The sequence below is a fragment of the Acipenser ruthenus genome, chromosome 10 (genome assembly GCF_902713425.1).
Source record: "Acipenser ruthenus chromosome 10, fAciRut3.2 maternal haplotype, whole genome shotgun sequence".
NCBI classification, from domain to species: Eukaryota; Metazoa; Chordata; class Actinopteri; order Acipenseriformes; family Acipenseridae; genus Acipenser; species Acipenser ruthenus.
The window spans coordinates 18,524,486-18,536,934 of record NC_081198.1 but is presented as its reverse complement, the minus strand read 5'-3'; the positions used below and the strand labels follow the sequence as shown (position 1 = coordinate 18,536,934).

The 12,449-nt window shown below is 38.9% G+C and overlaps 1 protein-coding gene across 4 annotated transcripts in view; it reads right to left on the bottom strand.

Annotated features, from left to right (window-relative positions):
- The window catches only part of LOC117411095 (A disintegrin and metalloproteinase with thrombospondin motifs 6-like), a 93,648-nt gene that overhangs the window by 15,887 nt on the left and 65,312 nt on the right, over positions 1-12,449 (bottom strand). For all 4 annotated transcript variants that reach the window (XM_059031919.1, XM_059031921.1, XM_059031918.1 and 1 more), the window contains exons 19-20: positions 11,115-11,278; positions 5,327-5,468 (exon numbers count right to left, since the gene is read on the bottom strand). In XM_059031919.1, coding sequence (XP_058887902.1) covers positions 5,327-5,468; positions 11,115-11,278 — 306 coding nt within the window. The remainder of the gene's footprint in view (positions 1-5,326; positions 5,469-11,114; positions 11,279-12,449) is intronic.

The window sequence follows — 12,449 nt, the reverse complement described above, 5'->3', positions numbered from 1 at the left end:
CAAATTGGGGAGGGGGTGTAAATAAATGCGTCTTTGTGTACAGGCATGTAGCAGGGTGGTAGAAAGCCCTGCTGTTTAAATGTATTTGTTTATTTTAGAACAGAGTTTCCCCCTCCGCCCCTGTGTTATTTTGTATTTGTGGTTTTTGATTTATTATTGTGGTTATGATTTATTGTATTTATATGATGGCAAATGGCCGTATGTTTTGTTATTGTTTTTGTATTTATTATTGTATTTATATATGACGCCGTAGCCCTGCGGTTTTGTTTATTTTAAAACGTGTTCTGGCAGAGGCGAGATTGGTGCTCCTTCTCTGCCAGGAATAGTTAATAAACTTGTGTAGAAGGTGGCTATCTCCCGAATTAATTAAGTGATTAATTTTTAGCTAAAAGGGAGATGGTCACCTGCATAAAAGCCTGCAGCTCTCTACCCTCGGGGTGGGTGTTAGAGCGGAGAGAGCGAGCGAGGAGCGAGAGAAAACGAAACTAAAAGAAAAAAAGATACAGAAACAGTGAAGGCTACAGTCCAGCCTGACCTGTATTATTTATTATTTTGTGTTCAAGATTTGTTTCTGTTTGAACCTTTTATTTTGCTCTGTGAGCAACGTTTTTTTCTGTTTGAGCTTTTTATTTATTTTTGTATTATTTAAAAATAAAATGGCACCGCCGCGTCTTCTGTTTAAATCTGCAGTATTTGGTGTCAGTATTTTTCCCGTTCCTGCATCTGTCCTGACCTCACCGCCCAGCCACCCTGTCACAAGGCATTTTAGCAATTTATTTATTTATTTTAGCTAATTAAAAGTAAAAAAAAAAAAGTAAGTCAGTTATCTTATTTTATATGCAGGGTATAAAATATGTGAAGATTTCCTCCTCTCAAACTTAAGTAAACTTTGTTTAAATTGCAGAACGTAAAACTACTTTACAGAAACTATTGTTAAATAAAGGATCCAAATCTAAAAGTCAAGCTTCAATTTTCCAAACAGTACCATTACATGCATTGTTTGTAACGACTGTAGACAGGTATCACAAAGTCACCGATAGATGAGAGAAGGACCCCGGTGGAGACGTGCTCCCTCCCCTTGAAGCTAATAAAAAGCAGGTGCATGCATTGTGCCGTGGTCTCTGTCTGCTGCACTTGAACTCTCTAAAGCTAACTAAATTAAGACAGATTGCTTCAAGTTTTGTAAAAAAAAAAATTAAAAAAACGCAGTTACTGGCCCAATTATAAGCACACAACACTGGCATATATAAAACCAGTGGCCAATATGTTTGTAGATTTGTTTTGCTAACATAGGGAACTGTGTTAAAACATTGATAAAAGACCACATCAAAGCTTTGTAGGTGGATTTATGTACATTAGCACGTGTATGTATCTTTTTAACACTGAAATAGTACTGACTATGCATACAGACATGTGATTCTTCAGTATTTCTTAAAACGACATGTGGCAGGATGGCTTGCAGTGGTGAGGTGAGGTGACGTCACGGACCAGGAAGTAACAGAACCAAAACAATGGATGGGCGGGTGAAGCTGAACGGTACTGCGCTCAGCGTATTTATTAAATCATAAAACAAAACAAAAAGTTTTAAACAAACAACAAAACAAAAAGGCGCGTTGGCCAAACAAATAAACAGAAACAAGTATATTTACATATAGCAATTGTTCTTAACTGTTTTCTCTCTCCTCGCTCTCTCTGCTCCCCGTACTCTCCTCTGTACACTCTCCTCGCAGCACGGACAGCTGCAGGTTCTTATACTCTGGCCGAGGGGTTAAGCTGTTAATTATCTTATTACCCCTCGGCCACAGTCTGCACGAGTTTAGTAAGGATGCGTGACTGTCAGCTAGTTAAATAATTAGTAGCTCATAAGTCACGCATCCTCACAAGGTTTTTAAAATATAAAAACAATAACAAATATGTGGCGCTTTGAACTGCGCCGCAAACAAAAATACAAATAATAATAAATAAATATATAGGGGCGGGACACTCCGCCACACCACAGCACACCTCAGATCCTAACCAGGGGCATGCTTTTAATTTAACATTTTTTGTTTATTAACTGTTAATTACCAACAAACCAGACAGAAGCAATTAAAAAGGCAAACAGAGTGCTTGGGTTTTCAGACAGAAGTGTAGAGTAAAATCAAGAGGTTATGGTGAGTTGTATAATGCACTGGTGCAAATGACATTGTAGCCTCGAGGAGAATCCACTGTACTTAGCTTAGAACAAAGAAACATGGGATTAGTAAATGTATGGTCTGAAGCATTTGACTGCTAATATAACTGTGCTCTGTGTTTGGACTCTCTATACTATCTTCTGACCTGGATTAGCATTGAAGCAGCCTGGCCATCTACACAAGCCGTATTGTTGATGCTAAATCATTGGGATCCTTTAAGACCAAACTGGTCAGCGTTTTGAGAACAATAAGCTACTAGGAATAGGACGAGCACTGTTCCTGGTCTTCATTTTGTGTTAAAAGTTAGTTAATTCATGGTAACCAATTAAAAAACGAAACAACTTTTTTATTAGTTTACAAATAGGTTGTAATAGATTAACTATTAACACAAAATGAACATGTGTTAATATTAAGGCAGTTGTTAAGAGTCATTAAACAGAAAAAAAGTGCCTCTTAAAATTAAAGCTAATTGTTAAGCTGAAGAAAACTGAATCTGTTTCACACATTTCTCCAACAGGTGTTACCACAGAAGGTTAATAAGTCCTGAAAAAGTGGTTGCTGTGATGGCAATGTGAGGGTTATAGAGGGAAAACATTGGGCATGAATTCAAAATCCTAAAGAAAAATCCATACCAAAAACAAATTCTTCCAAAGCCTTAACTAATTATAATAAGTGATTCAAAAATCCCTGCTCCCAGCCCCCACTGTATGAAATGCTGGGAACCCTATTAAATGTAAATAGTGTAAATGCTTAGGCTCGCCAGACTGTCTGATTGAACCCAGATGGCAGAGTTTCCTGTGCAGGCACCTTGCACGTGCTGGTAGGTAAAGTACTGGTTCTCGTAGTCTCAATAGAGCGAGGGGGCTAGTGTAAACATTCCCAGATCCACAGGGTAAGGACTGCTCCATACATCTCAAAGCTGTGCATTCAGTACTGGTGAGACACTCTATAATGACTGAGATGTAAAATAAACTTATTAGAAAGTCTGTTGCACTGTGGTGTCTATAGCGCCGGGTGAGGTTTTTGTTACAAACTGGTTTTGAAAAGCTTACAGCAGGGCAGTGCCATCCGCCAGCCAGGTCCTGACTAAAGTAGGAGCCATTTCGTTGAATAGTTTAAGCGCCCATTACTCAGTGACAGACAGATCTTTATAATGATTAATAAATAAGGCTGTATTTTTTTCAAGGTTATCACAGGTTTCTGTGAAATCTGTTGTATAAGTGTAGCGAAAAATGGTCAGGTCTTTTCTTCATTTTAGAATTGTAATTTATGATTTGGAGTAACTGGCTTTGAAAGTCTAGCCCAGTGTTTTACAATGTGACACACTACAATGTTCAGTTCTTTAATCAGGCTCATTCTGCTGGCAATGGAATTGATCATTTTAAAGTGTTACAGAACACTTTTATAAGGAAATTCATTATGTTACCTTTGCTGTGCCCCGTGTTGTCCGTATCGCATTTTTTAACATATTGCCAACATTGTGTATCACCTATCATTGGTCATAAATCAACTGGGCAACATTTCTTAACATTTACTTGGCAAAAGGATTGCAGTGTATCTGAATCATTTTAAGATATTTAAAATACATTTAGAGATATGTGGAAATGCATTTACAGATATCTTTAAATGGAGTTTTAAATTATATATCTAAAATGCATTTCCAGATATCTTTAAATGGAGTTTTAAATTATATATCTAAAATGCATTTACAGATATTTGGAAATGATTTCCTGTTCATTCAGAGATATCTATAAATGGACAGGAAGTTATTTAGAGGTATCTCTAAATTAACATAAAGTTATTTAGATATATCTATATATTATTTATATATTAAGAGATCTTCAAAATGGTTTATTTACAGATATCTCCAATTCCTTTAAAAATATCTGCGAATGGTTTCAAATATTTCAAGATTTCTTAGAATGCAATTTGATATATCTGCAAATGATCATTTGGTTTGCCCTATGATGCGCTTGCTACTAGAGAATGCGAGTGGCGCGGAGTGGTGACGAAATTCCACTCACCGCTCTTTCTTTATATAATAATAAATACACAAACTAACCAATTGCAGATGAAAGGATGAAATGTATATACATTCAGAAAGGAATACTGTTGTCTCATTACTATTGATTGGTACTGAAAAAATGTGTACATTGAAAATAAAGTAACTGTTAGGAAATATCATCTTGCAATTAACAGGTATATGGCACACATGCAGCTCCACAATCGTGAGAATATATATTTTTCCCTCCATAATGAATTATACATTGGGCCTAGGGGAGAATGATTACTTATTTGTGAATAGTCAAGGTAAAAATAATCAATTAGTCACCACTTAAAAAAATATATATTAATGCATCTTATTTGATAATGGCTAGTGCTATATTTGTGTATATACAGTTTTGTAACAATGTGCTGATTGTGCACTATATTTTAAAACTGCTTTGATTTATTTTTTTTAACGACTAATACCAGTAATGTTCCAAAATGTGTTTTTTTTTTATCAAAATATAACCATAACTGCACTTCCATCCATTGGAAACCACATGATTCACTATTACTTTCTGTTTCAATTTAAACACGATTAAAATATTGACATTGCTTGTTCGCTATTAACAAGCACTTTATTTATATATATATATATATATATATATATATATATATATATATATATATATATATATATTTTATTTTTTTTATAAATTTAGTAATCGGCAATTATTTTATTATTTTCTCCCAATTTGGCATATCCAATTATTTTTAGGCTCAGCTCACCACTACCACCCCAGCGGCGAAGACGAACACACACTGTCTTCCGAAGCGTGTGACGTCAGCCGACTGCTTTTTTTTTGCACTGCAGACTCACCGTGCAGCCAACTCAGAGCTACACCGTCGGAGGACAATGCATCTCTGGGCAGCTTACAGGCAAGCCCGCGGGTGCCCGGCCAGACTACAAGGGTCACTGGGTGAGCCGAGGACTCATTGGAAAAGCGGTGATTGGTTCCTGAGGCATGGCAAAGCACTGGCTTATGGGAGTTGAAGTCCCATAGGCTCTACTTCTCAGTCACTTTTCCTAAGACTCAGTTTTCAATGTCTCTACACTCTGTGTTTGCCTGTTAATCAATCTGCCTGTCCAGGGCTCTCTCCTTCACCTCCAGCACAGGTAGTGGAGCACTCTGTCCAGGGTGTGAGCTGCCAGGTGAAAGCCACGTCCTCTGCCTCTCCACTCCCTGAGCGAGACGCTGGCATGTTGAAGCTGAACTGAATCCTCTGACTGGGCTCCTGTAGCAGCACCTGGGGAAACAGAGAGGTTCACAGTCACTATTGAAATATACAAGGACACCTTACAGGGACACCTAATTATGTAATGAAAGGAAGGAAAGGTTATTTACCACTCTGAACACACTTAAATAAGATTATATTAGAAACACTACTTATTTGCCAGAATCGAATTGTCAAGGTGAAAACAGTCAACTAGCCACTTAAAAAAAGGTACACATTATATATATATACAGACGTGCTCAAATTTGTTGGTACCCTTACAGCTCATTGAAATAATGCTTCATTCCTCCTGAAAAGTGATGAAATTAAAAGCTATTTTATCATGTATACTTGCATGCCTTTGGTATGTCATAGAATAAAGCAAAGAAGCGTGAAAAGAGATTAATTATTGCTTTTTTTACAAAGATATTCTAAAATGGCCTGGACACATTTGTTGGTACCCCTTAGAAAAGATAATAAATAATTGGATTATAGTGATATTTCAAACTAATTAGTTTCTTTAATTAGTATCACACATGTCTCCAATCTTGTAATCAGTCATTCAGCCTATTTAAATGGAGAAAAGTAGTCACTGTGCTGTTTGGTATCATTGTGTGCACCACACTGAACATGGACCAGAGAAAGCAAAGGAGAGAGTTGTCTGAGGAGATCAGAAAGAAAATAATAGACAAGCATGGTAAAGGTAAAGGCTACAAGACCATCTCCAAGCAGCTTGATGTTCCTGTGACAACAGTTGCAAATATTATTAAGAACTTTAAGGTCCATGGAACTGTAGCCAACCTCCAGAGGAAAATCGACCCCAGAGTGAACAGAAGGATAGTGCGAATGGTAGAAAAAGAACCAAGGATAACTGCCAAAGAGATACAAGCTGAACTCCAAGGTGAAGGTACGTCAGTTTCTGATCACACCATCCGTCGCTTGTTGAGCGAAAGTGGGCTCCATGGAAGAAGACCCAGCAGGACTCCACTTTTGAAAGAAAAACATAAAAAAGCCAGACTGGAATTTGCTAAAATGCATATTGACAAGCCACAATCCTTCTGGGAGAATGTCCTTTGGACAGATGAGTCAAAACTGGAGCTTTTTGGCAAGTCACATCAGCTCTATGTTCACAGACGAAAAAATGAAGCTTTCAAAGAAAAGAACACCATACCTACAGTGAAACATGGAGGAGGCTCGGTTATGTTTTGGGGCTGCTTTGCTGCACCTGGCACAGGGTGCCTTGAATCTGTGCAGGGCACAATGAAATCTCAAGACTATCAAGGCATTACTGCCCCGTGTCAGAAAACTCTGTCTCAGTCGCAGGTCATGGGTCCTCCAACAGGATAATGACCCAAAACACACAGCTAAAAGCACCCAAGAATGGATAAGAACAAAACATTGGACTATTCTGAAGTGGTCTTCTATGAGTCCTGATCTGAATCCTATCGAACATATATGGAAAGAGCTGAAACTTGCAGTCTGGAGAAGGCACCCATCAAACCTGAGACAGCTGGAGCAGTTTGCTCAGGAAGAGTGGGCCAAACTACCTGTTAACAGGTGCAGAAGTCTCATTGAGAGCTACAGAAAACGTTTGATTGCAGTGATTGCCCCTAAAGGTTGTGCAACAAAATATTAGGTTAGCGGTCCCATCATTTTTGTCCATGCCATTTTCATTTATTTTATTATTTACAATATTATGTTGAATAAAAAATCAAAAGCAAAGTCTGATTTCTATTAAATATGGAATAAACAATGGTGGATGCCAATTACTTTAGTCAGTTTCAAGTTATTTCAGAGAAAATTGTGCATTCTTCGTTTTTTGTGGAGGGGTACCAACAAATTTGAGCACGTCTGTATATATATATATATATATATATAATTTATTTTTTTATTTCTTAGCAGACACCCTTATCCAGGGCAACTTACAGTTATTTCAGAATATCACATTATAGAATATCACAGTACAAATAAGAGCAGTTATAAAGTACAATAAAATCAGTAGCAAAAGATCAAATTCAAATAACACCAAAAAATAGAGAATACAGTAAACAATTACATGTAAGAGCAGATTCGACTAAGAGCAGTTAACTTATATTAAAAATATAAGTATGATAAATGGATGAGAATGATTTAAAATAAGAGCAATTACAAAAACTGTGAATACAGATACCTGTAACAGGAAAGTTACATACAATATACAGGAAGTAGTTATAATACGAATATGGCAAGGCATGGAGCAGTTCAGTACTGGTACAATTGGGTGCCATATAGTCCAGTATAGTCAAGAGTTGTGAGGTTTACAGATGCTATCTGAACAGGTGTGTCTTGGGGCGCTGGAAGGTGGTCAGGGCTCTGGAAAGGAGTGGGCTCTGGAAACGGGGGAGCAGAGGGGCGGTAATGCTAATCTGCCAGTGGTGGAGGAGCGGAGGGGGCAAGAGAAATGATAGTCTGGAGATACGAGGGAGCAGAAAGGTCAAGACAGCGATAGGCGAGTACAAGAGTTTTGAATTGGATGCGAGCAGCAACAGGGAGCCAGTGCAGAGAGCGGAGCAGTGGTGTAGCGTGGGAGAAACGAGGAAGGGAAGATAAGGCGAGCAGCAGAGTTTTGGATGAGCTGGAGTGGACGGATGGCAGAGCAGGGAGGCCGGCCAGAAGGGAGTTGCAGTACTAAAGGCGGGACAGTACCAGGGCCTGAACTAGGAGCTGTGTGGACTAGTCAGTGAGGAAGGGGTGAATTCTGTGTATGTTGCCAGAGTAGAGATGTGCTGAGAGTAAGAGAGGGAGTGGTCGAGGGTGACACCAAGGTTCTTGGTGGATGAGGAGGTTGTGGATTCAAGAGGAATAGAAATAGAGAGATCAGCAGTGAGGGAGGAAGAGGGGGGAAGGAAAGGAAGTCTGACTTGGAGAAGGATTTTTACCATTTGATTTACACAACGTACTTAACACTTTGAAGGTGCAAAATATTTTTTTATTGTGACACAAAAGTTAATTAACAAAAAAAAAAGACATTTGTTGGTTGCATAAGTATTCACCCCCTGAATCAATACCTGGTAGAAGCACCTTTGGCAGCAATTACAGCTGTGAGTCTTTTTGGGTAAGTCTCTACCAGCTTTGCACATCTGGATCCTGCAATTTTTGCCCATTCTTCTTGGCAAAATTGCTCAAGCTCTGTCAAGTAGGATGGGGACCGTTGGTGAACAGCAATTTTCAAGTCTTGCCACAGATTCTCAATCAGATTGAGGTCTGGGCTTTGACTGGGCCATTCTAAGACATTCAGGTTCTTGTTTTTAAACCACTCCAGTGTAGCTTTGGCTGTGTGTTTAGGGTCATTGTCCTGCTGGAAGGTGAACCTCCGCCCCAGTCCCAGGTCTCTTGCAGACTGAAACAGGTTTTCCTCTAGAATTCCCCTGTATTTGGCTCCATCCATCTTACCCTCAATCCTGACCAGTTTCCCAGTCCCTGCTGATGAAAAGCATCCCCATAACATGATGCTGCCACCACCGTGCTTCACCGTGGGGATGGTGTTCTCAGGGTGATGAGCAGTGTTGGCTTTCCGCCACACATAGCGTTTTGCGCTAAGGCCAAAAAGTTCAATTTTGGTCTCATCAGACCAGAGAACCTTTTTCCACATGTTTGCTGTGTCTCCCACATGCCTTTTGGCAAAATCCAAACAGGATTTGATATAGGTTTTTTTCAGCAATGGCTTTCTTCTCGCCACTCTTCCATAAAGCCCAGCTTTGTGGAGCGTCCGGGTTATAGTTATCCCATGGACGGTTTCTCCCATCTCAGCTATGGATCTCTCCTGCTCCTTTAGAGTTACCATTGGCCTCTTGGTTGCTTCTCTGACTAATGCCCTCCTTACCTGGTCACTGAGTTTTGGTGGATGGCCTTCTCTAGGCAGAGTCGCGGTTGTGCCATATTCTTTCCATTTTTTAATAATGGATTTAATGGTGCTCCGGGGGATGTTCAAAGTTTGGGATATTTTTTTATAACCCAACCCTGATTGGTGCTTCTCCAGAACTTTATCCCGGACTTGTTTTGATAGCTCCTTGGTCTTTATGATGCTGTTTGTTTAGATAGGCTCTCTTACAAACTCTGGGGCCTTCCAGAAACAGGTGTATTTAATCTGAGATCATGTGACACTTTAATTGCACACAGGTGGACTCCATTCAACTAATTATGTGACTTCTGAAGGCAATTGGTTGCACCAGAGCTTATTTAGGGGTGTCACAGCAAAGGGTGTGAATACTTATGCAATCAAGACTTTTCAGTTTTTTATTTGTAAATAATTTTGAAAAATATGTAGATTTTTTTCCCCACTTCGACATTATGGACTATTTTGTTTAGATCAATGACAAAAAATCCTAATTAAATCCATTTTAATTCCAGGTTGTAACACTACAAAATGTGGAAAAGTCCAAGGGGTGAATACTTATGCAAGGCACTGTATATATATCACATATTTGACGTTTGTTTTGTAAGGCTTTGCTGTTTGTGCGCTATATTTTTTAATTGCTTGGAATTTTTTTAAAACTCCTTATCAATGTTTTAAAATGTTATGTATATGTAGACTGTAAATGCAACTGTATTTGCATCCATCTGAAACCGCACGCTTCACAATTATTTTCCTTTAGTTCAAACAGCTGGATACATACAATATCGGCATTGCTACTCTGCTATCAGTACACTTTATACACACAAACACATTACTATGGTGCTGCTGCTTTGAAATTAAAGCGTGCAATTAGTCCACTACCAGTTTCTGAAGTTGACTCACTTTTCTTGTAGACCAGTCATTGTCACTAAATTATTTTATGTTTAACAGAAAAATGTCTGAATCACGCTGCTAATAACCATCTCTTGCACCCTGTTTGTGATCAAACCATGTCAAACCATACAAGCAGAATGCACAACATCATATAACCATAGAAGGACGTCCCATTGCAGGTGTAAACATGTAGTAGTGTTATAATGACTATGTTTAGACTGTCCAGTAACTGTCCAGTCTGCATTGAACTTGTTAGATCAAATATGGCAATAACTGACAGAATCGGATTGTTTTGGATTTTTAGAGCAACGTCACTGAGGTGTAAGGTAACTATATGGCTCCATGTTCAGCGAGACAGTTTGGGATAGTTAAGGCTTTTCAACTCACAACCCAATGCATTCTGGTACGTTTTACCTGTCTCAGGTACCATTCTTTCCTTTAAGAGAAGCAGGACTACGCTTACCAGAATGCATTGGGTTGTGAGTTGAAAAGCCTGAATTATCCCAAACTGTCCCGCTGAACATGGAGCCATATGGTCACCTTACTGAGGTGTCAAGTTTACACTACAGGTTGCCATGGTAATCTACTGGCAGAATGGAGAAAACCAAGAGAAATTTAGTTCTGACAAAGCACTGTCCCAAGGCCATTAAAAAAAAAAAAACTAAATATTTGACCAGCACATACAAATAGCATAAAAAGGTTAGGCAAAGTAAAGAAAAACTGTAAAAATATTTAAAGCTACTTTCTATTTAAGCATACGAATAAGTTTGCTATTGCACAAAAATAGGTCCGTTTGCAAAGACAGAATTAGGGTCCCTTACATGAAACGTATTGCCTATCTTAATTATATAAATGCTTGATATGCATAAAAACAATATTGTTTCATGTTACAAAATACACAGTAAGGTTACCATGACAACCACGACTTCTGTGGTCGGTCCAAGGGCTTCCAAGGATTCCGGCTCATCTGCCGGCCTCTTATAGTTGAAAGTAGTCCCGGCCAGAGTGAATTTCCTGGGCCAGTCGATTGTCCAGCCCCCATTGAGGTAGAAATCTCCTCCCATGGATTTCAACGCTTTGAAAAAAAAACAGGCAAAAGGTTTCAACTCTTGTGTTGTGCCCACTGCTGTTCAAGCTCTGACTTGGGCTTTCCACCAGTTTTAATTCTTCTAGATCTAAGTGCTGCCTTTGATACTGTAGACCATTCCATCCTACTGAATCGTCTTGAAAGCACTGTAGGACTGTCTGGCCTTGTCCTATCCTGGTTCAAATCTTATCTTTCTGATAGGTTTCAGTTCGTCTCTATTGGGGAGGTAAAATCGGCATTATCGGAAGTTGTCTGTGAATCAAAATTTAAAACTAGAAATTAAGAGTTTAGGAGTCATCTTTAATCCTGATCTCTCATTTGGGAAGTTACTAAAATATATTTTTACCATTTGAGAAATATAGCCAAACTTAGACCAATTATTTTTGTATCTGATGCCGAGAGATTAATGCATGCCTTTGTTTCATCTAGAATTGATTATTGTAATGCACTTTTTTCTGGTGTCCCAAAACATGTGGTATCCCGCTTGCAGCTTGTTCAGAATACCGCCGCTAGAATTCTGACTAAAACCAGGAAAAGTGAACATATTACCCGTGTTTTGGCCTCTTTACACTGGTTCCCTGTGCAGTATAGAATTGATTTTAAGATTTTGCTGTTAACTTACAAGGCCCTGAATGGATTAGCACCTAGTTATTTGCAGGAGTTACTGAAACCGTATCTTCCAAACCGCACTCTGAGATCACAGGATGTGGGGCTGCTGGTTATTCCTAGGGTCAAAAAAAGCAACACGGGAGGTAGGGCTTTTCTTGTAGAGCTCCTAAATCATGGAATGCTCTGCCTTCGGGGACCATTACAGTTTTCAAGTCAAGACTAAAAACGCATTTTTATAAAATGGTTTTATCATCTTAGTGGGTTTTAATGTAACTATAAAATTGCTGCTTTTGTATTATGTGTATACTGTTATTTAAATATGTTATTTAAATGGTCTGATTGTAGCAGTTGTATGTGTGCTGTGACAGAAATACAATGAGTTTTGGTTGTAAATCTCCCTCCCGACCTGTGAGGGTGCTAAGCAGTGAAAGTAGAAGTCTTTGGACGGGCTGGCCTGACAGTTCTTTCCCCGGGCCAGGAAATCGGTCAGTCTGGAAGAAGGCGAGACTTTGTTGCAGGAACGTATTGACCTGGAAGGTAAACGACGTAG